Source organism: Mus caroli, unplaced genomic scaffold, assembly GCF_978045245.1.
Source record: "Mus caroli unplaced genomic scaffold, Mus_caroli_1 scaffold_8, whole genome shotgun sequence".
Classification (NCBI taxonomy): Eukaryota; Metazoa; Chordata; class Mammalia; order Rodentia; family Muridae; genus Mus; species Mus caroli.
The window spans coordinates 25,363,576-25,390,460 of NW_028227263.1; the positions used below are offsets into that span (position 1 = coordinate 25,363,576).

The 26,885-nt window shown below is 38.1% G+C and overlaps 1 protein-coding gene across 1 annotated transcript in view; it reads right to left on the reverse strand.

Moving 5' to 3' along the window:
* Positions 1-26,885, reverse strand: part of LOC110299107 (phospholipid-transporting ATPase ABCA3-like) — a 127,117-nt gene that overhangs the window by 14,380 nt on the left and 85,852 nt on the right. Inside the window, exons 18-23 of the mRNA XM_029479129.2 lie at positions 16,735-16,906; positions 15,395-15,692; positions 9,833-10,079; positions 9,485-9,689; positions 3,462-3,681; positions 2,835-2,999 (exon numbers count right to left, since the gene is read on the reverse strand). Coding sequence (XP_029334989.1) covers positions 2,835-2,999; positions 3,462-3,681; positions 9,485-9,689; positions 9,833-10,079; positions 15,395-15,692; positions 16,735-16,906 — 1,307 coding nt within the window. The remainder of the gene's footprint in view (positions 1-2,834; positions 3,000-3,461; positions 3,682-9,484; positions 9,690-9,832; positions 10,080-15,394; positions 15,693-16,734; positions 16,907-26,885) is intronic.

Here is a 26,885-nt window from a genome sequence, read left to right on the forward strand (position 1 = left end):
TGTACCCCATTTTTTTTTAAATTGGGTTATTTGGTTTGTTGGTATCTAACTTCTTGAGTTTTTTTAATATATATTTTGAATATTAGCTCTATGTTAGATGTAGAGTTAGTAAAGATCTTTCCATAATATGCAGGCTGCCATTTTGTCCTACTGACAATGCCCTTTGCCTTACAGAAGCTTTTCAGTTTCATGAGGTCCCATTTAGCAATTATTGATTTTAATGCCTGAGTCATTGGTGTTCTTTTCAGGAAATTCTCTCCTGTAATAATGTGTACAAGGCTATTTCCTACTTTCTTTTTTTTATGGGATTTAGTGTATTTGGTTTTATGTTGAGGTCCTTGATCCACTTGGACTTGAATTTTGTGCAGGGTGATAAATATGGACCTATTTACATTCTTCTACATGCAGATATCTAGTTGAATCAGTACCATGTTGAAGATGCTTTCCTTTTTCCATTATACAGTTTTAGTTTCTTTGAAAAAATCAGTTGTCCATAGGTGTGGGCTTATTTCTGGGTCTTCAATTAGATTCCATTGATCAACCTGTCTGGTTCTGTACCAATATCATGTGGTTTTTATCACGATTGCTCTGTCGTGGCTTGGGGTCAGGTACGGTGATTCCTCCAGAAGTTCTTTTATCGTTCAGGTTTGTTTTGGTTATTCTGGATTCTTTGTTTTTCCATATAAAGCTGAGAATTGCTCTTTCAAGGTCTATAAAATTTTGATGAGAATTGCATTAATTCTGTAGATTGTTTTTGGTAAATGACCATTTTCACTATGTTAATCCTACCAATTCATGAGCATGGAAGGACTTTGCATCTTCTGATATCTCCCTAAATTTCTTTCATCAGTTACTTGAAGTTCTTGTCATATAGGTCTTTCACTTCCTTGGTTAGAGTTACACCAAGATACTTTATATTATTCATGGCTATTGTAAAGGGTATTGTTTCCCTAATTTTTTTCTCGTCGTGTTTATAGTTTTTATCAGGGAGGGCTACTGATTTCTTTGAGTCCACCAAGGTGACATCACAATTTTGAATATCTTACATCCCAAAAGCAAGGGCAACCACATTTGTAAATAAACTTTATTAAAGCTCAAATCAGACATTGAACTCTACACAATAGTAGTGAGGGACTTCAACACTCTACTCTCATTAATGGAGAGGTCATTGAAACAGCAATTAAATAGAGACACAATGAAACTAACAGATGTTATGAACAGATATCTATGTAATGGTTTGTATAAACTTGGCCCAGGGAGTGGCGCTATTAGGAGGTGTGGCCTTGTTGGAGTAGGTGTGCCACTGTGGTCATAGGCTTAAGACCCTCATTCTAGCTGCCTGGAAGTCAGTCTTCCACTAACAGCCTTTAGATGAAGATGTAGAACTCTTAGCTCCTCCTGCACCATGCCTGCCTAGATACTGCTATGTTCCTACCTTGATGATAATGGACTGTATCTCCTGAGAGGCTCAACCAGAGCCTGACAAATACAGAGGCAGATGCTTGTAACCAACCACTGGGTTGAGCATGGGGTCCTCAATTGAGGAGCTTGATAAAGGACAAAAGAGCTGAAGGGGTTTGCAACCCATAGGAAGAACAACAATATCAACCAACCAGACCCTCCTAGAGCTTTCAAGAAATAACTCACCAACCAAAGAGTATACATGGAAGGGACTCATGGCTCCAGCTGTATATGTAGCAGAGGATGGCCTTGTTGGGCATCAATGGGAGGAGAGGCCCTTGGTTCTGTGAAGTCTTGATGCTCCAGTATATGGGAATGCCGGGGCGGGGAGGCAGGAGTGAGTGAGTGAGTGGGAGGGGAAGCACCCTCATAGAAGCAGGGGGAGGGGGGTGGGATGGGGGTTTCTGGAGGGGAAACTGGGAAAGGGGATAACATTTGAAATGTATATAAATAAAATATTCAATAAAAAAGAAAGAAAAAACCAATAAAGGAATAGAGGAGAGTGGACAACTCCCAGATTCCCAGCTCAAAGGATCCTAAAACATCTTGAGAAGTATTTGCTGATTCACATAATTTTGTTGCGGTTTATCTGGTTAATTTAAATATTGTTTATTCTCTTCCCCTTATTCATCTCAAAGTTTAATGTTTTACTGAGTTGAGAATTTTTACTTCTTCCTTAGTTCTCATTTATTTGTATATTCCTTTCATAAAATGAATTATTTCCTGAGTTCCATGATCATGACTGCTTTTCTTATTTACACTTGTATAGGGCTTCTGTAAGTATTTTCTACAGTGATGTTTGCTGGGGCATGAGTTCCTTTAGTTTGTGTTTACTTGAGAAGGTTTTCAATTTCTATTGATTGTAAAAGTTAACTTTGATAGAGTAAATTTTGTGAACAGTTAACTTTCTCTCAGAGTTTCAAACACATCATTCCATGCTTTTATGGCTTCTAGGGTTTCTATAGGGATAGCTGATATAATTTTGAGATTAGTCACTGGACAAGATATCCTGTAGTCTTAACAAACAAAAATGTGATGGGGAGATGTATTTTCTGGTCATGCTTTTTGGGGTTCTAATTGCCTCTTATTGGCTGCCCACACACTCCCTCAAAGTAAAAACAACAACAATAACAGCAGCAGTAGCAATAGCAGCAGCAGCAGCAGCAGCAGCAGCAGCAGCAGCAGCAGCAGCAGCAAACTTTCTGCAAGTATTTCATTGATTAGGTGTAATGTACTTCCAATTTGCATCTCAGCTCATTCTACTCAAATGGAAGAAAACCAGGTTTTTCTTGCTTACCATAATCTTAGTAGATGTGTAGAAAGTAGAAAAGAATATAGTGTTTTTATGGACTCAAAGAGTTTCTAATACTCACATGGGTCACTGCAATCCACGTAAATGCTTTTGAATTCCCTAGCACACAATCTTTTCACCTCATAGTCATCAAAATACTTGCTGATACTCATTGCAAGGTTGTAACTAGGCAGTGCCATTAAAATTGCCCTTGTGAGGATGTGGACAAAGTTAGGAAAGTCATTACCTGTAATTAAAAGATAATAGATTAGCTTCAATGATAAGAAAAGTAGTGAACCTCCTCATTAAAACACACTTCTCCCTAGTGGTTAAGCAATTCTCAGACAATTCTCAAACTATAAGGCAATCCTTGAGAAAGCACCACTGGTTGCCACTTGTACCCAGCCAGAAGGCTTGTGGGAAAATAATAGTATTAACCGCAGAATTGAAGAGTAGCTTTTGATAACAATGACTTCCTAGAATCTTGTTTTCCTTTTCTTTTTATTCTTGGTTCTTTTCCTTTCTCTCTCTTCCCCATTCTTCTTCACCTCTATAAATATCCACTCAATAAATAATTGATGATTTCCAAAGTCACAGGTTTTTTAATTATTGGAAAGTGTTCATCAGTTAATTTTAAATTTTCACATTATTTCACTCTTATTTAATTAATTTACTTCCAGAAAAAGAAGAAATTGTATGGTGTTCTTACCATAAAATTGTATGATAGTGTAAATGATGATACTGAACATAGTTGAGAAGTAGTTAAACAGCGTGATTTTGATGTAGGCAGCAGTGCTACTATTGAACAGAAAGCTTCCAATATAAGTGAGAGGAACAACACACCAGCCATAAAGCATAAAAATCAGAATTGTGTCTAGGAAGTTGTAATGCACAACGAATGCCTCCAGCTGGCAGAATTTGAATATGCCCTAGATCACAGAGCATAGAAAATCAAGATGAAGGATATGCTGTGCAGCCACTGTTTCTACTCATCTATAATTACGAGGATTAATTTCTTTAAATTTAAATTTAAAAAATTTAAGCTTTAGAGTTCAAGCCTTAAAGTGAACCATTTCTTAAACTGAGATTATTACAACGAGCACAGTAACTAAGCTCCTCTTTCTGGTTTTCTCCTCTTTGAAACCGTCCCTACTTCCCACAGCCATGATCAAATACAAAGTAATTATATTTATATTAAGCCAAACAGAATTTTCCTTGGAAAAAAAGGACCTTGGTTATTGGTCACTTTTCTTAGGATTTCTCTTATTGCTGCTTTGTTCAGTGTGCCTTCTGGTGGCTATTTTGAACCTTGGAATTCTTTTTCAATTCCTCTGAATTACAACTGAGAAGGGAACTGAAGAGCACACAGAGTTAAAGTGATATTGATTTGGAAAAAATACTTGTGCTACTAAGGAAATTTCAAAAATTCTACATACTGGCTTGTAATTTCAATTCGTTAAAAATTCCACAGTTGTACCTTCTGATCAATAACATGATTATTTAGCAAGATCACTAACTTATGGAAAGAAAGGCTAAAGAAAGAATGTCCTGTTAGAATCTTGTGTAGTTCTTGGAAATAGAAAATATTTCCAAGTACTAGTGTTTAAAGGAAGCACATGAAGAGAATCAGTAATTGTAGAATCTAATGCCTCTCACTATGGCTGGATCCTCCCTTATCAACAAAGAGGATTGTATAGTCAGGAAGAAATTATGGAAACCTTGAGACACAAGTATGAGAAAACTCTCAATTAGAACTGGTTTCATTTAAATTTGCCTGGACAAGTGAAGCATGCACTCTGTTGTTACAGAGGATGTGAGCCAATATAGTAAAAACAGGAAATTAAAAAATAATGTAAATTAAATGAAACTAGGGTTTTTTTTTTTTGAAATAAGCTGCATTGAAAGTTTGTATGAAAACAAAAAATATATCATGGCAAAGGGGACATTCTGCCAAAGAAAATTAACAGAGGGAGTTGGGGAATGGCAATGCATAAAGAGAATTAAATGTATTTGAACACTGCTACAGTTAAGAGACTGTTACAAGCAGCACATTACAGAGTTGGAAAACACAGCCTCAGGTTCAGACTTCTTGATTTTATGCACATGGCTCTGGGGTCAGTCCTTCATACCATTGTACAGTGGTTCATTACATACACACCAACAGGACAGAATTAAACAATACAAAATATAATTAAATGCACATTGTTAAGTATTAAAGTACAAAATGAGTATTTCGAATTAGTGGGAAAGGCTCATTACTTTAAAAGTAATGTTGGAGAAATGAATTAGCTCTTTAGGGAAAAACAGAATAATTATATCATGTCTTACCAAGAAATAGTTTTTGAATGAGGAGAAATTATCCACTAACAATATTGGTAAAGTGAGTAGAGTCTGAGGTATTAAAGCTTGGAGAAGAAAGTACTCTTTCCTCAAGATATTATGGAGTGGAGAATCTAGTGAGAACAGCATAATTTGAGGCATATCCTCAAATCAATATTGACAGCTATGCAAATCCTTGGTAAGGCTAATAATTCTAACATTTACTTAAATTTAAGTTCATAAAAGATATGTTTCTGTTTACACTCTCCAATATATGTCTAATGAAGAGATAAGCTGATGCCAAAGGCAGAATGCGATTCTTAGAAGCCCGAAGTTGCAGAGGTTGGAGAGATGGCTCGGTGGTTAAGAGCACTCGGCTGCTCTTGCAGAGGACCTGTCTTCAGTTACTGGCACACTCAGAGTGGCTCCTAGCTACCCATAATGCCAATTCTGATGGATCTGGCACTCCAGGGGCAGTGGATACATACATGGGACACATATTTACATGGAAACAAAACATTCATACATTAAAAAAGAAAATCAATTAATCTAAAAACAAATTTAACTTCTTTGTATATCTTCACTTTCCTTCTCTTGCCTAATTGCCCCAGCTAGTGATTTGAACACAACATTGAAAAGGAGTAGAGATAGTGGGTTTCCTCATTTCCCTCCTCAGTAGCATTTTCCCCCCCAGCTTTTCTCCATTTAGCATGTAGATAGCTATGGGTTTCTCATAGCCAGATTTATTTATGTTGAGTCTGTTTTCTCTGGCCTTACTTCCTCCTTTTATCATGAAGGCAAGTTGGATTTTGCCAAAGACTTTTTTCTGCATCTGTTGAGATGAACATGTGACTTTCCACCTTTAAGTCCACTGACATGACTTATTAGGCTTGTCGCCTTGCAGACATTGAACCACCTCAGCATTTCCGGGTAAAGGCAACTTGGTCACGGTGCAGACTCTTTTTATATATGTCTGTATCTAGGTTGCAAATATTTTGTTGGACATTTTTGACTTCACGTTCAACATATTTTCTTGTAGTTTTCTTTTTTTGTTGTGTCTTTACATAGTTTAGTATTAGAGTGACACTAGCTGGAGTGCTCCATCTCTTCCCCTTCCTTCCTTCCTTCCTTCCTTCCTTCCTTCCTTCCTTCCTTCCTTCCTTCCTTCCTTCCTTCCTTCCTTCCTCCCTCCCTCCCTCCCTCCCTCCCTTCCTCCCTTCCTCCCTTCCTCCCTTTTCTTCCTCTTCCTCCTTTTTGTTTAATAGTTTAAGGATTGGCTATAGTTTTTATTTGAAAGTCTGGTAAAATTCTGCTATGACTTCATTTGAGCCTGATATTTTTTTGTAGTTGGAAAGTTTTTTTATTACTATTTTTAGCCTCTTCATTTATTATGTTATGTTAAGTTGTTGTTTTCAGATTAATTTTGGTGGTTTGGAAAAAATCTAGAAATTAATAATTTAAGGTTTTCCAGCTTAATGGAGTACAGACTTTTAAAGCATTTCCTTATAATATTCTTTTCTCTCTTTTTTTCCTTTTGGATTGTTGGTCTAAAGAGGGAAATTGTAGAGAGAATATCTTGTGTATTGTATGGATAAATCACCTGTCAATTAAAAAACCTATGGCCTATAGGAAAGGGTGGAATAGACAGTGAGACATCTGGGGCAGAGAAAATTCTGGGATTGACCACGCCAGAGAATGAACTGGGAAGATGTGAAGAGATGGACATATGATACCTAAGCACAGGTAACCAGCCACATGGCAAAATGAAGCTGAAAATAAATGGGTTATTCTAAGTTATGCTCTAGTCAGAGAAGAGCCTAACCATGTTGCCAACTTATTTGTAAATATATTTTGAATCTGAGTCTTATTTCTGGGAGCATGGGGCTGGAAGAACCAGGCCTAACTTCTACAGAACCTCTATTCCTAAAGACATCATGTGGCCAGGCAGTGGTGGTGCACACCTTTAATCCCAGCACTTGGGAGGCAGAGGCAGGTATATTTCTGAGTTCGAGGCCAGCCTGGTCTACAGAGTGAGTTCCAGGACAGCCAGGGCTATACAGAGAAACCCTGTCTCGAAAAACTGAAAAAAAAAAAAAAAGACATCATGAACTTCAAGATACAGGTCCTCCAATTGAAACCTACCCCATGCCTCCTCCCTGAGGACCAGCTTTGATGGTACCATAAGGTGTCATTTAAGTTTCCAAAGGAAACTTAGTCCTACCCATCGACCACACCATGAACCACAGCAATGGCTAGATTAGCATACCTTGATGGTAAGCAACAGCTCTCTAACTGCATTGAAGATGTACACAACAAGATGGAAATCCTACCGTATACTGGGATTCTACCCAACTACTCAGGTCATAGGTCTTAGAGGAGAACCTTCAGCTGCCACTTTACGAAACCAGCATAATCCATAATGGCACTCTAAATATTTGTTCTTTTGTCCACAGATAAATTAACTCCTAATTCCTAATCAAGGCAACCTTGTAACAGATAGAGATCATAACAGAACACCACAACAACAACAACAATAAAAGGGTCCATGAATCTGAAAGAGAGTAAAGAGGGAGAATACGGAAAAGTTCAAAGGGAGGAAAGGGAAAGGGGAATTGATGTAATTATATTAAAATTTTAAGAAATTGGAAAAACCAAAGGAAACTGTGACTAGGGACACAGTAATAATTGAAACATACTGTCCAGGATGACTCTGAATATGAGTGACAATGAGTTTGAGAGCAACTGCAAAGTTCTGACTGTCTTAGGTGGTAGAGGCAGAGAAGACCTTCTCTGAGCCTCACTTTTCTGCTTATAAATATGATGAGCTATGAGTCATGTCCAGTGTTTGTGGTATCATGCAAAAACAAACACAAGAAACAACTTTGGTCGTTAGCAATATATAGTATTGTTGGTATAAATATTGAAAATAGATGCTTTTGTTTATATCTTGTTTTTTAATCTGCCATCCAGGAAACAACATAAGTGTGACAAGTTTTAAGAAACATAGAAAAAAATGACACCTTGATATGGACATTAAAAAAGTCAAGTTTGCTCAATTAATTTTAAGTTAAAAAAATTTCCAATAATTTATAATGTGTGTGTGCACGTCTTCTTCCCACTACGTGGATCCTGGAGATTGAACTAAGATTCCCAGGTTCGATAGAACCTGCTGCCATTTTGGTAGCCTGAAATTGATTTTTAACTCTATAGAGGAAAGATTGTAAAACTAGGTACCAGGATTGAATTAGTGAAAGATAGACAAATAGATCATCAGCAAGAGGGTAATCTTCTCTTGCCATGATGATGAACTATGTACCAGGGACTGGAATTGACAATAGAAGCCAGTCTTGCACATCAAAAACTGAAGTGCTACTCAGTTTTCTCTACCTTAAGATGTCTCTATATAATAGACAGTGTTTGCTTCTCACACTACCACTATTCCTGGACTCTGATAGTTGGTGAGATCCAGACTCTCTCTTCAGAACCAGTTCTTGGGCTCCTCTGCAAAAAAATATGAATCATCTTGTGGGAACAAAACTGATAAAAGAGTTTATGTCTTTTTTTTCTTCTTCTTCAAAAATTAGTTATCATTTCACAGTACAGTCTCCAGTTGGGAATTCCTAGTTCATCTTTCGTAATAGTAGTTGGCATACTTTATTTTCAGTTCTGTGCCAATGGAGAAACAATAGACTTTGTGAGGACTGAAACAATATTTTATTCACAATATTTTGTCTTCAACACCTTTATAAAAAGGAAGTTACCCCCTTTATCCATATTCTATCCCCCTTAACTATGTACACGTTGCATATTATTTATCTAAAATATGCCCAGGAGATAACAATTACTGTTATTTACTAATGAGTAAAATAATTCTATTAGCAGGTGCTTACACTCCTCCATATGCGCTCTCTAGATGCCTTCTCAGTGTTTTAAGTTCCAAGTCAAAACTCGCTCTGCTTTGGGGCCTGGCCATGTTGAGCATGGAGGTTAAGTATAGAAGATCAATTGCAACAGAAGCTGACCCTCGATCTTCAGTATGAGCTATGTAGTGCAGCCTCAATTTTTCTCATGGCCATGGTAAGACTGAGTAGGCATTGTCCTAGCTATAATTAACTTGTCAGTGCAAGTTAAAAGGTTTTAGAGCAGAGTTTGGACAGGGCATATTAGTGAGTGAATACATGACAGCAAACTCAAGGGAAGGTGTTTTTTTTTTTTTTTTTTTTAGAAAATGATTCTCTTCCATAAAAGAATGTGGGGAAGTACATGTCCTTAATGAGAGTCTACAGCAAATCTCTAGGGTGGCGAGTCAGTGCAGTTTCAAATTACTTGACAAATTTCATCTTAGGATATAATCATTTTTGTAGAAATTAGTATGGACCACAGATGCTTCATAGAGTTGCAGCTGATACTCACCAGTAGTACACAGCAGGCAAAGAAGAAGAAGATGAGGTCACACAACAAGGCAGAGAGCCAGTAAGTATGCACACAGACTCCAGTCAGAAACTGGATGTGTTTGGCTTGACTGATTCTTTCAGTTACTGTCTGGATACTAAAGGACCCGACCACCACAGAAATGCCAAAAGCTAAACACTGTACTATTTGTAATCCATTTACAGGCCTATAGAAGAAGAAATAAAATATGAAGTGAACTATGAAACATAGGTACAAAATACTGATATTAGTCATTTTTCAAATTTATATGGTTAACCAAGGGAATGCTTGTTAAGACTCAATTTCAGAAAAAAGGAAAATTATACATACACTATGTTCGAACCATAATGAGGGAGAGGTTGAGGCTTATTGAAGACAGTAATGGAAGCATCAGGGCCAGAAAGTGTCATAAAAAGAATGTTGTCTAATATTGACAGAGATATTGCAGGTGAGTGGTATGCTTCATTATTGAAGAAAATAGTGAGCACGGTTTTGTTTCTCTCAACTTTAATAGAAAGTGCAACAAGGCAGAAGGTATGACAATCCTTATTTTTTAATATGTAATCATTCATATCACCTAGAATAAAAAAGAAAATGTCAGTGAGCCAACATTTAGTATATTACCTAAAACCTAATTAGAAAGAATGTATCTTGCAAAGCTGTGGGGTTTATTTCTCCACTTACCATTTTGTTTTCCAAATTCTGGAAATGAATGTTTTTCTTCAATAATTTTATTCCATCATTGATTTTACAATGATCTCACTGTATAATTCATAACCCAATCATATTTTAAGAATATATTTTTTGAGACAGTCTTTCTCTATGTATCCCTGGCTGTCCTGAAACTTTCTGTGTAGATGAGGCTGGTCTCAAATTCACAGATATCCACCTGCTTCCCCAAGTGCTGGAATTGAAGATATGCATCACTCTGACTAGTTTAAGAATATATTTTTCTTAACTGTCAAGAATAAACATAGTTTATTAAAGAGTTGCTTTGGCTATTTCTTTTCACTTGCATTTCTGTATAAATTTTACAATTAGCCTATAACTACTGGAGGTCCCGTTTCAGCCATGCTGGCTGTAAGCTGCTGGCCTGTGTCTACTTCTTTCCCTTGGAGTAGCTAGGCCACTTGTGCACTAGGCTGGGCTGGAGAGAGAGAAAAAAGTTTAGCCAGTTGCAGGAAGGATCTTGGTCAGTGGTGAGTACATGGGAAAAGAATACACATCTAGGAACAGCTTCAGAGAACTGGTTATGTTTAATGGGGGGGGGGATATTTATGCCCCTGAGGAGGTGGCCAGGGTCTCTGGGACAAGGTTTGTTGGCCTTGTACAACTGGCCAGGACAGGGGTGTTGGAAGATGCTTCATGTGTGAACTCAGGGACTATAGGGTCCAGAAGTGGGAGTGGGGTATACACCTTATGTGTCCACAGTATGGATATAGTTCAAACAAGGAGTGAAGCCTGGTTAACTGTCAGGGTAGTAAATTCTTACTAGGGTTGATGGTGGGGCAGCTGGCTTCATGGAATCAGGTTAGGAGAGGGGAGAGAGCCAGGCTCCTGTCCTCATCTGAGGTATCTGGGGCTTAAAGCTCTCTTAGACTTTCCTCTGTAATCCTGGGCCATTATAATCCCACATTGGAGGATAATCTACAACCATTAATTTTAAAACAGCATAATCCCTGACAACAATTTATAAACATTTGTCCTTATGTCCATAGTTAAGTGGAGTCTTCACCCCTCATCTAGGAAACTTCTCTTTGCAGTGGATGAAGAGCACTACAGAAAACCATAGCCAATCTAAATGCAGAGTTGTGGAGACTAGTACTAATGGATATATCTGCAAAACACTCCCACACACCTAAGGCTTGGAGAACAGTGTAGAAGATGAGGTGGAAAGATTGTATGGCCTAGAGGAACAGAGAGTTTGCTGTGAGACTATGTGTCCTAGAAATAGCAGAAGCCATACCCATAAAGCCTCACCAATGTGGCTACCCAAACATAAGGTGAACAAGAATGACATGCAAAGATGGGTGAGGAAAAACCCACAATGCCTCAGTTCTACATGGAGAACCAGAGGCAACTGAGTAAAGCTCAGAGGTGGTCCTCCCTGGGGAAGAGGACACTAACTGTCTGTCCATTGCCAAATGGTCAGCCTTGAAAACAGGACACAAGGTATATTATATAGACTGAGTAGGTTATATTTAGAAATTCATGTAAATCCATGAGTGCATTCATGTATGTGTGTGTGTGTGTGTGTGTGTGTGTGTGTGTGTGTGTGTAATAACAGTGAGTCAAAATAGAGGCCATGAATTTTAAGGAGAGTGGGGAAGAGTTTGGAAAAGGAAAGGGAGAAATACAATTACATTATAACCTTAAAAAAAGACATAACAGAAATGTATTGTTTGATATAGCACAGATATTCTGATTCCAAACAAGCAATCTACTTTGGTTGCCCTGCCTTCTGTGCTAATCAAGTAACTTTACCTATCCTAGTCTTGGTAGTAGACCTACTTTTTATGTACTTGGTATTATATACAGAATTCTGGCCCCAACCTAGCTTTAGTTCCTAGGCCTAAAACATGTGGTGGCCATGAGAGCTCTGCAGCCATCTCAGCCACTTTTGTCAGTCCTCTCTTTTCTTGATGTAAACACATATTTGAAGTTGGGATGGCTGTTATATGGAATACTACCAGCCAAGCAGCCTTCCTGAATGTCATATTTTGAGACAAGAGTCACATAACAATATATTTTAAATAAATTGTTCAAACATACTGGTGAGTTGAATATCTTCTCAAATTTTACTTTTCAAAGTATGGATATAATGAGAATTTTCTCTTTACATCTTTCCTTTTTGCTTAATATTTCATCCTTTATTTTATCTAGTTCCCTTTATATTTTACTATAGGTGGTATGGACAAACCATAATACTGGCTAACTATCTTCATCACTTACATGTTCTACTCTCCACAAAGTAGCAGAATACAATTAAATCATGTTATTTGCTTCTGTGTTCTTATGTTTTAGAATTTATTTTTATATTCAATGTATATGGGTTGTTTTTGTTTTATGCCTGCATGGATTTCTGTGCTTTTCTTGCATGCATGGTGACCACAGAAGCTTGAAAAAGGCATTGGATCCCTTGGAATTTAGGTTACAGGTATTTGTGAGCCACCAAGTGGGTGCTGGGAACATAACCTATGTCCTCTGGAAGAACACCCAGTGCTATTAATCACACAGCCATCTCTCTATCCCCTATTTGCCTCTTCCTTTAATTTAATAACATGCTCCTTATTACTGTTTGATATCTAATCAGAGCACCCTTAATGCTCATATTTCAACTATATTATCTTCATGATAATCTATTCTGAAGATAAAATTTTTCTTTAAAGCTTTCTTCTTTTTTTTTTTTGTATTCATACTCCTCAGAATCATCTCTAGTATTTTCCCAAAGCATTTTCAAAACTAGAATTCTTTCTATCATATATTTTCAAACTCTATAAGCCTCTTGTTACATTATTCAAGAGCCAGTTCTATACTCTTGAGTATATGCTATACAGCACTCACTTCCGGGTACCAAAATGTATCTTTATTTTCTCAGGCTCACAGATTGGATGACTGAAGCAACAGAAGTTTATTTTTCAGTTGAAGTCTAGTAGTCTGAGGTTAGTTATGGGAGGTTTGGTTTCTTTTGATACTTTTGCCTTACATTTTAGGCAGCAGCAGTATTGTCTGTGTCTTCACATGGTCTTTCCTTTCTACATGCATGTTTACATCTACCTCCTTCTCTAATTAAATTATGTGTGTCTATGTATGTATATCCCAGGTGTGTACCTACAGTGGCCATAAAATGGCATATGATCCCCTGGAGACAGTTGAGTAGCTTGATATAGGGGTTAGAAAGAACTTGGGTCCTCTGGAAGAGCAGCAAGAGCTCTTAACAGCTGAGCCATCTCTCCAGTTCCCACTTTCTTCTTTGTATAAGAACAGCAGTCACAGAATTGGGTCCTATGTTGGTTTAAATTTGTCTTAGTCAGGGATATAGTCCATTCCTGCACAAACACCATGACCAAGAAGCAAGTTGGGGAGGAAAGGGTTTACTCAGCTTACACATTCACATTGCTGTTCATCACCAAAGGATGTCAGGATTGGAACTCGCACAGGTCAGGAAGCAGGAGCTGATGCAGATGCCATGGAGGGATGTTTCTTGCCGTCTTGCTTCCCCTGGCTTGCTCAGCTTGCTTTCTTATAGAACCCAAGACCACCAGCCCAGGGATGGCACCACCCACGATGGGCCCTCCCAACTTGATCACTGATTGAGAAAATACCTTACAGCTGGGTCTCTTGGAGGCACTTCCTCAACTGAAGCTCCTTTCTCTATGATAACTCCAGCTTGTGTCAAGTTGACACACAAAACCAGCCAGTACAAAATTTAATTAGAATTTTAAATTAATTAAATTAATGTAAATTTAATTAGAACTTCAAAATCTTACCTACAAATATAGTAAACAAGACACTTGTAGTTGGGATTTTAACATTGTGAGGGGGCACACTTCAGTCCATAACTTCTTTCCTTTTTATGTTGAAAAGTGGTTATTTATGATACATATTTTAACAATTTGTACAGACTAATTACTCTGCTGCTGTTCTTTTTTTTTCTGTAAAAATGTTTCTCCTTATTTGTTTAGAAACCTATGTGGATCAACTCTTGTAAATATTATATTCCTACATACTGTATAGTGTACAGATTTCTCTGTTAGACTTAATAAATAATACTGCATTTATTTTTATGCCTGGCTTCTACTGGTTTGGTCAGCCAGGTGTCTGTTACTCTTTTTTTTTTTTTTTTTTTTTTTTGGTTTTTCGAGACAGGGTTTCTCTGTATAGCCCTGGCTGTCCTGGAACTCACTTTGTAGACCAGGCTGGCCTCGAACTCAGAAATCCACCTGCCTCTGCCTCCCGAGTGCTGGGATTAAAGGCGTGCGCCACCACGTCCGGCTATGTCTGTTACTCTTTTTCCCCCCTTTCATCTCCCTTTTATTCTAGACTTCCAGCTCCTGGACTGTTATTCTTTTTGACAGCTTCAAGGCTATTAATGGGTTTTGTTGAGTTCTACTGAGTCAGTGAGAGTGGGTAAAGAGAGTAACCCTAAGCTATAGTGCTATAGACCTTATTCTTACAGCGGTCCCACAATTTTCTTCAAATAGTCAAACTCCAGTTTGTTCTGTGCTTTTGGCTAATGTTTAGTATTATAAAATGCTTGACTTTAAAAAAATGTTTTCCCAAAGTTCAAATTCATAATAGGCTACGTTTTGCACTTTTCAACATAGCATAGATATTGAACAAGTTAGCTAAGATCATTGTTTTTAGCATTAATAAATACAGAGAACATGTTAACTTATGGTTCTTACTAAAGGTACATGTTGAGCAAATCAATTGAACAAAACAACTACCTACATCATCTTCAGAAATTAATTATGAAGTCAATTAACTCTACAGCCATTGGTTTACAGAATGACTAATTTTAAAAAGGATAGTCTTCATACAGGAACCAACAAGCCATGCTGTGAGAGCCCCGGAAGATAACAGTAGTCTTTCAATGAGAATAAAGCTTAAAATGCTAAATTACATTTTATCTTTCCCACCCCCACGAAGAGTGATGAGATTAGCAGAGACACAGTCAGCCAAAAAAGTCTCCACCAATTACTGACTTATAGACAGTTGTGTCTAAGTGTATATTTTGCTTTTGATTTAGCTACCGATAAGATACTGTCTGGTAACTAGTGGGATGGGAAAGAAACAAGTAGTTAAATACCATAATTATATCCATTGCAAGTGATAAGTAGGTCTTTATAGAGTAGTAGTTGATTCTTTTTGAAAACAAATGAATCTTACCTCTTATTTTTCTTCCGTTTTGATTTTTTGACTTTAGAAAAATATTCAGGTTCTTTGTGAGCTTCAGAGCCAAATCAGAATTCCCTGAAGTTGAGTAAGGTACAATGGTTCTACCATAGTGACTCAAATTCAGTTCCCTTTCAGGTATATCATTATTATCTAAATGCAGAGCTAATAAGAGGTATGTAGTGACAACCATAACTACTATTATCTGCAGCAGCATGAACTTCCAGTTGCGGCTAATGAATAGTGCTCTTTTTATAAACAGGGAATAAAATTGCTGGCGGTAAAGTGGAACCTATAAAGAGAAAGAAAAATAGTATTTTGATAATTAGAGATTCAAGAAGGATACTCATTATGAAATTAATTCACCATATTTTAAAAATCTATGATGCAAAATATGTTCATAAGATATAATACAAATAAATTTTAGTTGACCCTAGTAAAAACAAAGTAAATAATTTATTTGTGCACTATTAATTTAAAGCATTAAGACCTGGCTTCCAACTATAGTAAAACCCTTAAGATCATTTTTTTTTTGTGTGTGGGGAAGGGCAGTGCTAGGATCAAACTCTTACACATACTAGGCAAGCACTCGGATTATGCCCCAATCCCAAAATTCTCTTTATTAAGACATTAAGAATTTTTAAAATTAAAAATGGAAAATCAGGCCAGGTGTAGTGGCACATGCCTTTAATTCCAGCACTTGTGAGGCAAAAACAAGCAGGCATCTCTTAGTTTGAGACCAGCCTGGTTTATACAGAGTGCTCCTGGCCATCCAAGACTACATAGTGAGACCCTGTTTCAAAATAAAATGAACAAGACCCACAAATGTTGGATTTTTTTCTGTGTTTTTATTTACCATATAATCTTTCTTCCTTCACTTTGAATACTCCTCACAAAATGATATTATTTTGCCAGGCACACATAATGTTATTCAGAGAGAAATTACTTGATCAACAAATGCCTTCTGAACATGGTAGTTATAATTCTTTAGTTATAACTGAACAAAGGGAGATTTTCTAATGAGAACTTTAGAAAAGGGATTCTGAGAAATAGTGGTGAGAGGAGCAGCTGGGATTTTTATCTACAGCTCATTTCTTTCATATCAAGTCCCATAGATTAATCCATTTCTAGTTGGATAGACTGAAAGCATCTTTTAAGTTTAGACATTAAAAAAATATGATATACCAAAGGAAAAATGCTATCAATTTGACAGTAGGATGGGACATGGAAGAAGGTGGTGAAAGAGAACTTGGGAGGGGCTAGAAAGAGGAAAGAGAAGGGTAAAGTGACATAATTATATTTTAAATAAAAATTACAAAATGTAATATGCTTACCCCAGTGTTAAATTTAACAGTAGCAATTTCACTCAAATAGGGAAAATTTGGTTTGCTATAATTTATGGGCATATTCACATTGTGCTGCTCATCTTGTCTCATCTTTCTGTATGCCAAGTAATATGGTTGGATAGTTTGAATACTCTTTTGAGGAGTTGCCAGCTTATTGACTCTAAACATATATAGATACACAAAAGAACACAATGTATTTCCTTTCATAGTAATGAATTTCTGTATTAATTATGAAATTATTATGAATGAAAAATTATGAATTTCTGTGTTAATTATGAATTTCTGAATTAATGCATTTCTGATCATAGTCTGAAATTACTTTGCTTCAAAAATATGAAGCCAAGCTATAAAATAAAATAATATAGAGTATTGATATTGTTCTTGGTTGCCTCCCAGAACTTGAAAATAAGACCTAAGAGCTAAAGATACCACATACTTTGGACACAGGATTTAGAAAATTGAGCTGGAACTGACCTGGAAGACTCATATCAAGGACTAGCTCTCACAGTAATAGAAAAAGCTTTCAAGATGCCAAGAATAAAAAAGAAATCAATAATCCTGTGCAGCTGTAAAAGCCTCCAAAGCACAATGATAAGCTTGGCCAGATACCCCCAAGGGTACAATAGTGGTACTTATATCTTGGGGGCAACTAACAACTATCTAATTGGACTTAAGTATGCTTGATAGGAGAGAATTCATGCCTTGTGCTAAAAACCTAACCAACTACTTGAGGAGAACTCACTATAGTCACTTCCCCAAACCATGATTCCCAACTACATTCTATATACCTATCCTTATAACCACAGATAACTGTAGTTCTCAACCTCATCAATAAAGTTTATTTTAGCAGATAAAGACCATTACAGACATGTGCAACTGGTTGAAATGCAGAGAAAAAAACTGTAGAGTGCCCAACCTCAGTTGATACATCTAAAACACAACTGCTACATCTAAGGCTCAGGGAACAGCACAGAAGATGAGGTGGAAAACTAAGAGACAAAGGAACAGGATATCTGCTGTGTGACAGTGTCTTCTATATATGATAGGGAGTTGTATCCATGAAAACTTAACATTTATGGTTGCCTAAACAAGCCCTGCGTAATGAGTACACCAGTTGATATGTCTTTGTGGATTCGAGAAATCTCCCAAAGCCCCACTCTTAAAGAGCTATATTCAGTCAATGACTGATAAAAGAGGGAAAATACTACATCCAGGAATGAGCCCCCTGATAGGTTATCTAATCCTGAGTGTTCATCCCTAACATATATGAGAAACACTAGATGGACTGAGGAGGGAGGGAGGGAGGGAGGGAGGGAGGGAGGGAGAGAGATAGAGAGAGAGTATGTATGTATATCTGTAAATATACATACATACATATATATATATATATATATATATATATATATATATATATGTAATAATAAAGACAAGGTTGTAAATTTGAGAGTAGGAAAGGGAGGAGTTGAATGAGAGAGAATATGGCTGGAAACGATGTAAATATAGTATTTACTCATGAAATTAAGAAAAGAAGTTTAAAAGAAAAGACATGTATTAAGAATCACTGCTTCCGTTTGGGCATGGAGTCGGTGGACACCCCCAAGGTCCCCTAGAGGACTCTCCACGCTATCTTAGGACCACCCATGAGTAGAACACAACTTCTGTTCCAATCCATTCATGCAGGACCTGAGACAGCATTAGGGAAGCAGAAAACCCGGCCTGACCAGGGTAACAAGTCCCTTCCATTCAGCACCAGCACTGGGTCACCTTAGGTGCGGAGTTGGCAGACACCCCCAAGGTCCCCTAGAGAACTCTCTATGCCATCTTTGGGCCACTGAGATTGTCAGATGGCGAAAGGCAAATGTAAGAATCTTACTAACAGAAACCAAGACCACTCACCATCATCAGAATACAGCACTCCCATTTCACCCAGTCCTGGGCATCCCAACACACCCGAAAAGCTAGACCCGGATTTAAAAGCATAGCTCATGATGATGGTACAGGACATCAAGAAGGACTTTAATAACTCACTTAAAGAAATACAGGAGAACACTGCTAAAGAGTTACAAGTCCTTAAAGAAAAACAGGAAAACACAACCAAACAGGTAGAAGTCCTTAAAGAAAAACAGGAAAGCACATCCAAACAGGTGATGGAAATGAACAAAACCATACTAGACCTAAAAAGGGAAGTATACACAATAAAGAAAACCCAAATTGAGGCAATGTTGGAGATAGAAACCCTAGGAAAGAAATCTGGAACCATAGATGCAAGCATCAGGAACAGAATACAAGAGATGAAAGAGAGAATCTCAGGTGCAGAAGATTCCATAGAGAACATGGGCACAACAATCAAAGAAAATGAAAAATGCAAAAAGATCCTAACTCAAAACATCCAGGAAACCCAGGACACAATGAGAAGACCAAACCTATGGATAATAGGAGTAGATGAGAATGAAGATTTTCAACTTAAAGTGCCAGCAAATATCTTCAACAAAATTATAGAAGAAAACTTCCTAAACCAAAACAAAGAGATGCCCATGAACATACAAGAAGCCTACAGAACTCCAAATAGACTGGACCAGAAAAGAAATTCCTCCCGACACATAATAATCAGAACAACAAATGCACTAAATAAGGATAGAATATTAAAAGCAGTAAGGGAAAAGGGTCAAGTAACATATAAAGGCAGGCCTATCAGAATTACACCAGACTTTTCATCAGAGACTATGAAAGCCAGAAGAACTTGGACAGATGTTATACAGACACTAAGAGAACACAAATGTCAGCCCAGGCTACTATACCCAGCCAAACTTTCACTTACCATAGATGGAGAAACCAAAGTATTCCACGACAAAACCAAATTCACACATTATCTTTCCATGAATCCAGCCCTTCAAAGGATAACAGAAAAAAAAAAACCAATATAAAGACGGAAAGCACGCCCTAGAAAAAGCAAGAAAGTAATCCTTCAACAAACCTAGACAAAGAAGACAGCCACAAGAACAGAATGCCAACTTTAACAACAAAAATAACAGGAAATAACAATTACTTTTCCTTAACATCTCTTAATATCAATGGACTCAACTCCCCAATAAAAAGACATAGGCTAACAGACTGGCTACACAAACAGGACCCAACATTTTGCTGCTTACAGGAAACCCATCTCAGGGAAAAAGACAGACACTACCTCAGATTGAAAGACTGGAAAACAAGTTTCCAAGCAAATGGTCTGAAGAAACAAGCTGCAGTAGCCATTCTAATATCGAATAAAATCGACTTCCAACACAAAGTTATCAAAAAAGACAAGGAGGGACACTTCATATTCATCAAAGGTAAAATTTTCCAAGAGGAACTCTCAATTCTGAATACCTATGCTCCAAATGCAAGGGCAGCCATATTCATTAAAGAAACTTTAGTAAAGCTCAAAGCACACATTGCAGCTCACACAATAATAGTGGGAGACTTCAACATACCACTTTCATCAATGGACAAATCATGGAAACAGAAACTAAACAGGGACACAATGAAACTAACAGAAGTTATGAAAAAATGGATTTAACAGATATCTACAGAACATTTTATCCTAAAACAAAAGGAGATATTTTCTTCTCAGCACCTCATGGTACCTTCTCCAAAACCAACCATACAATTGGTCATAAGACAGGCCTCAACAGATAAAAAAATATTGAAATTGTCCCAATGCATCCTATCAGATCACCATGGACTAAGGCTCATCTTCAATAACAACATAAATAACAAAAAGCCAACATTAACATGGAAACTGAACAACACTCTTCTGAATGATACCTTGGTCAAGGAAGGAATAAAGAAAGAAATTAAAGACTTTTTAGGGTTTAATGAAAATGAAGCCGCAACATACCCAAACTTATGGGACACAATGAAAGCATTTCTAAGAGGAAAAACTCATAGGTCTGAGTACCTCCAAAAAGAAACTAGAGAGAGCACACACTAGCAGCTTGACAACACACCTAAAAGCTCTAGAACAAAAGGAAGCAAATACACCCAAGAGGAGTAGACGGCAGGAAATAATCGAACTCAGGGGCAAAATCAACCAAGTGGAAACAAGAAGAACTATTCAAAGAATCAACCAAATGAGGAGCTGGTTCTTTGAGAAAAATCAATAAGATAGATAAACCCTTAGCCAGACTCACTAGAGGGCACAGGGACAGCATCCTAATTAACAAAATGAGAAATGAAAAGGGAGACATAACAACAGATCCTAAAGAAATCCAAAACACCATCAGATCCTTCTACAAAAGGCTATACTCAACAAAACAGGAAAACCTGGATGAAATGGACAAATTTCTAGATAGATACCAGGTACCAAAGTTAAATCATGATCAAGTTAATGATCTAAACAGTCCCACATTCCCTAAAGAAATAGAAGCAGTCACTAATAGTCTCCCAACCAAAAAAAAAAAAAAAAAAGCCCAGGACCAGATGGGTTTAGTGCAGAGTTCTATCAGACCTTCAAAGAAGATCTAATTCCAGTTCTTCACAAACTATTCCACAAAACAGAAGCAGTAGGTACTCTACCCAATTCATTCTATGAAGCCACAATTACTCTGATACCTAAACCACAAAAAGACCCAATAAAGATAGAGAACTTCAGACCAATTTCCTTTATGAATATCGATGCAAAAAACACTCAATAAAATTCTCTCTAACCGAATCCAAGAACACATTAAAGCAGTCCTCCATCCTGACCAAGTAGGTTTCATTCCAGGGATGCAGGGATGGTTTAATATAAGGAAATCCATCAACACAATCCAGTATATAAACAAACTCAAAGACAAAAACCACATGATCATCTCGTTAGATGCGGAGAAAATGTTAGATGGAGATTTGACCAAATCCAACACCAATTCATGATAAATGTCCTGGAAAGATCAGGAATTGGAGGCCCATACTTAAACATGATAAAAGCAATCTACAGCAAACCAGTAGCCAACATCAAAGTAAGTGGTGAGAAGCTGGAAGCAATCCCACTAAAATCAGGGACTAGACAAGGCTGCCCACTTTCTCCCTACCTATTCAACATTGTACTTGAAGTCCTAGCCAGAGCAATTCGACAACAAAAGGAGATCAAGGTGTTACAAATTGGAAAGGAAGAAGTCAAAATATCACTTCTTGCAGATGATATGATAGTATATATAAGTGACCCTAAAAATTCCACCAGAGAACTCCTAAACCTGATAAACAGCTTCAGTGAAGTACCTGGATATAAAATTAACTCAAACAAGTCAATGGCCTTTGTCTACACAAAGAATAAACAGGCTGAGAAAGAATTTAGGGAAACAACACCCTTCACAATAGTCACAAATAATATAAAATACCTTGGCATGACTCTAACTAAGGAAGTGAAAGATCTGTATGATAAGAACTTCAAGTCTCTGAAGAAAGAAATTAAAGAAGATCTCAGGAGATGGAAAGATCTCCCATGCTCATGGATTGGCAGGATCAACATTGTAAAAATGGCTATCTTGCCAAAACCAATCTACAGATTCAATGCAATCCCCATCAAAATTCCAACTCAATTCTTCAAGGAATTAGAAAGGGCAATCTGCTAATTCATCTGGAATAACAAAAAATCTAGGATAGCAAAAACTCTTCTCAACAATTAAAGAACCTCTGGTGGAATCACGATGCCTGACCTAAAGCTGTACTACAGAGCAATTGTGATAAAAATTGCATGGTACTGGTATAGCGACAGACAAGTAGACCAATGGAATAGAATTGAAGACCCTGAGATGAACCCACACACCTATGGTCACTTGATCTTTGACAAGGGAGCTAAAACCATCCAGTGGAAAAAAGAGCATTTTCAACAAATGGTGCTGGCACAATTGGCGGTTATCATGTAGAAGAATGCAAATTGATCCATTCCTATCTCCTTGTACTAAGGTCAGATCTAAGTGGATCAAGGACTTCCACATAAAACCAGAGACAGTGAAACTTATAGAGTAGAAAGTGGGGGAAAGCCTCGAAGATATGGGCACAGGGGAAAAATTCCTGAATAGAACAGCAAAGGCTTGTGCCATAAGATCAAGAATTGACAAATGGGACCTCATAAAATTGCAAAGCTTCTGTAAGGCAAAAGACACCGTCAATAAGACAAAAAGGCCACCAACAGATTGGGAAAGTATATTTACCTATCCTAAATCAGATAGGGGACTCACATCCAATATATATAAAGAACTCAAGAAGGTGGACTCCAGAAAATCAAATAACCCCATTAAAAATGGGGCTCAGAGCTGAACAAAGAATTCTCACCTGAGGAATACCAAATGGCTGAGAAGTACCTGAAAAAATGTTCAGCATCCTTAATCATCAGGGAAATGCAAATCAAAGCAACCCTGAGATTCTACCTCACACCAGTCATAATGGCTAAGATAAAAAACTCAGGTGACAGCAGATGCTGGTGAGGATGTGGAGAAAGAGGAACACTCCTCCATTGTTGGTGGAATTGCAAGCTTGTATAGCCACTCTGGAAATCAGTCTGGTGGTTCCTCAGAAAATTGAACATAGTAGTTTCAGGATCCAGCAATACCTCTTTGGGCATATATCCAGAAGCTTTTCCAAGTGGTAAGAAGGACACATGCTCCACTATGTTCATAGCAACCTTATTTATAATAGCCAGAAGCTGGAAAGAACCCAGATGTCCCTCAACAGAGGAATGGATACAGAAAATGTGGTTCATTTACACAATGGAGTACTACTCAGTGATTAAAAATGAATTTATGAAATTCCTAGGCAATGGATGGACCTGGAGGGCATCATCCTGAGTGAGGTAACCCAATCACAAAAGAACTCACATGATATGTACTCACTGATAAGTGGATATTAGCCCAGAAACTTAGAATGCCCAAGATACAAGATATAATCTGCAAAATACATGAAACTCAAGAAGAATGAAGACCAAAATGTGGACACTTTGCCCCTTCTTAGAATTGGGAACAAAACACCCATGGAATGACTTACAGAGACAAAGTTTGGATCTGAGATGAAGGAATGGACCATCCAGAGACTGCCATACCTGGGGATCCATCCCATAATCAGCTTCCAAACGCTGACACCATTGCATACACTAGCAAGCTTTTGCTGAAAGGACCCAGATATACCTGTCTCTTGTGAGGCTATGCCAGGGCCTAGTAAACACATAAGTGGATGCTCACATTCAGCTGTTGGATGGATCACAGTGCCCCCAATGGAGGAGCTAGAGAAAGTACCCAAGGAGCTAAAGGGGTCTACAACCCTATTGGAACACCAACATGAACTAACCAGTACCCCCAGAGCTCGTGTCTCTTGCTGCATATGTATCAGAAGATGGCCTAGTTGGCCATCATTGGGAAAAGAGGCCCCTTGGTCTTTCAAACGTTATATACCTCAGTACAGGCAAATGCCAGGGCCAAGATGTGGGAGTGGTTGGTAGGAGGGGGGGGCAGAGTATGGGGGACTTTTGGGATAGCATTGGAAATGTAAATGAAGAAAATACTTAATTAAAAAAAAGGAAAAAAAAAAAAAAAGAATCCCTGCTCCCATGAAGACACCATATCCTGACCCATTCTAGAGGATTCACTGCACTCAGAGCCGCTGGTAAGAACCTCCCCACACCTGAAGTCACAGAGCTGCTTTTGGGAGCCTGGTTGTCTCAGGATCCATCATCAACCAACCTCCCTGCCCCTAATACCACTCCCCTTCTGCCCCTTCCACCCAGTCCTTTCTGCTGGGGCAGACTCCTAGCTGGTCTGCTCCTGTAAAGACACCATATCCTGACCCATCCTAGAGGATCATTGCAGTTGAGCAGTTGACACCACAGTTTAAAGGCATGCAGGGCAACTGACCCGACATACTGAATGCCTCCCTGGAGTTCTGCTGCACACAGGGAAACAGAAACCACAGTCCATAGGACCCTGGAGAACATTTTCACACAGGACAACAGCTTGACTGCCCCACTGAAGTCCCCACAGTCTGAAGGTCTCCCAGGAGATCTACTGCAGCCAGGGCAACAGATCAACAGCTTTTCCGTTCCTGTGAAGAGCCCCCAGTTGGAAGGCCTCACAGGTGGTCTGATATAGCCAGGGTTGCAGACTTATGAGGAGACCTGAAGCGACTTAGGGACAAAAGAGGCTGACTTCAGATAAAGCCACCCAGACCAACAAACACCAGGGATATCCAGATGGTGAGAGACAAGCACAAGGCCATAAGCAACAGAAGCCAATATACATGGGCATCATCAGAACCCAGTTCTCCCACCATAGCAAGCCCTGAATATACCAACACATCTGAAAATCAGCAATCTGTTTTAAAATACTATCTCATGAAGATAATAGAGTCCTTTAAGGAGGAAATCAATAACTCACTGAAAGAAACACAGGAAAACAAAAGTAAATAGGTTAAGGAATTGAATAAAGTGGTCTAAGACCTAAAAGTGGAATTAGAAACAATGAAGAAAACACAAATGGAGGCAAACCTGGAAATGGAAAACCTAGGAAAGGGGTCAGGAATTACAGATGTAAGTATCACCAACAGAATACAAGAGATAGAAGAGAGAATCTCAGGTGTAGAAGATACTGTAGAAGAGATCGACACAACTGTCAAGGAAAATCCAAAACGTAAAAATCTCCTAACTCAAAGCACCCAGGAAATTCAGGACACAATGAAAAGACCAAATCTAAGAATAATCATAATAGAGGAGAATGAAGATTCCTAGCTCAAAGGACCTGAAAATGTCTTCAACAAAATCATAGAAGAAAACTTCCCAACCTAAAGAAATGGCCATAATGGTACAAGAAGCCTACAGAACACCAAATAAATGGGACCAGAAAAGAAAATCCTGTCATCACATAATAATCAAAACACTAAATGCACAGAACAAAGAAAGAGTATTAAAAGCTGCAAGGGAAAAGGGGCAAGTAACATACAAAGGTAGACCTATCAGAATTATACCAGACTTCTCAAGAGAGACTATGAAAGCCAGAAGAGCCTGGTCAGAGGTCATGCAGACTCTAAGAGAACACAAATGCCAGCCCAGGATACTAACCAAGCAAAACTCTCAATCAACATAGATGGAGAAACTAAAATATTCCAGGACAAACCCAAATTCAAACAGTATCTATCTATCAATCCAGTACTACAGAGGATCCTAGAAGGAAAACTCCAACACAAGGAAGGTACCTGCACAAAGAAAGGACAAGATAATTAAGCATCTCACTACAAAGCCAAAAGGAGGGAAACACAAGCACATAAAGCCACTTTCAAAAATGAACATATCAGGAACCAACAGTCATCTCTCTTTAATATCTCTCAATATTAATGGGTTCAACTCAACTATAAAAAGACAAAAGCTAACAGACTGGATATGCAAACAAGATCCAGTATTTTGCTGGATACAAGAAATACACCTCGCCCTTCCAGTCCGACCAGCACCGGGATAGCTAGGGCACAGAGTCGGCTGACACCCACCAGCTACCCAAGACACCCACCACGGGATCTTAAGACTTCTGGTGAGTGGAACACAGCGTCTGCTCCAATCTCTAAACAGAGACAACTATAACAACTAACTCCAGAGATTACCAGATGGCAAAAGGTAAACGTAATAATCTTACTAACAGAAACCAAGACCACTCATCATCATCAGAACCCAGCACTCCCACTTCGCCCATTCCAGGGCACCCCAATACACCGGAAAAGCTAGACCCGGATCTAAAAGCATATCTCATGATGATGGTAAAGGACATCAAGAAGGACTTTAATAACACACTTAAAGAAATACAGGAGAACACTGCTAAACAGGTAGAAGACATTAAAGAGGAAGCACAAAAATCCCTTAAAGAATTGCAGGAGAACACTACTAAACAGGTAGAAGACATTAAAGAGGAAGCACAAAAATCCCTTAAAGAATTGCAGGAAAACCAGACCAAACAGGTGATGGAATTGAATAAAACCATCCAAGACCTAAAAAGGGAAGTATACACAATAAAGAAAACCCAAATTGAGGCAACGCTGGAGATAGAAACCCTAGGAAAGAAATCTGGAACCATAGATGCGAGCATCAGCAACAGAATACAAGAGATGGAAGAGAGAATTTCAGGTGCAGAAGACTCCATAGAGAACATCGG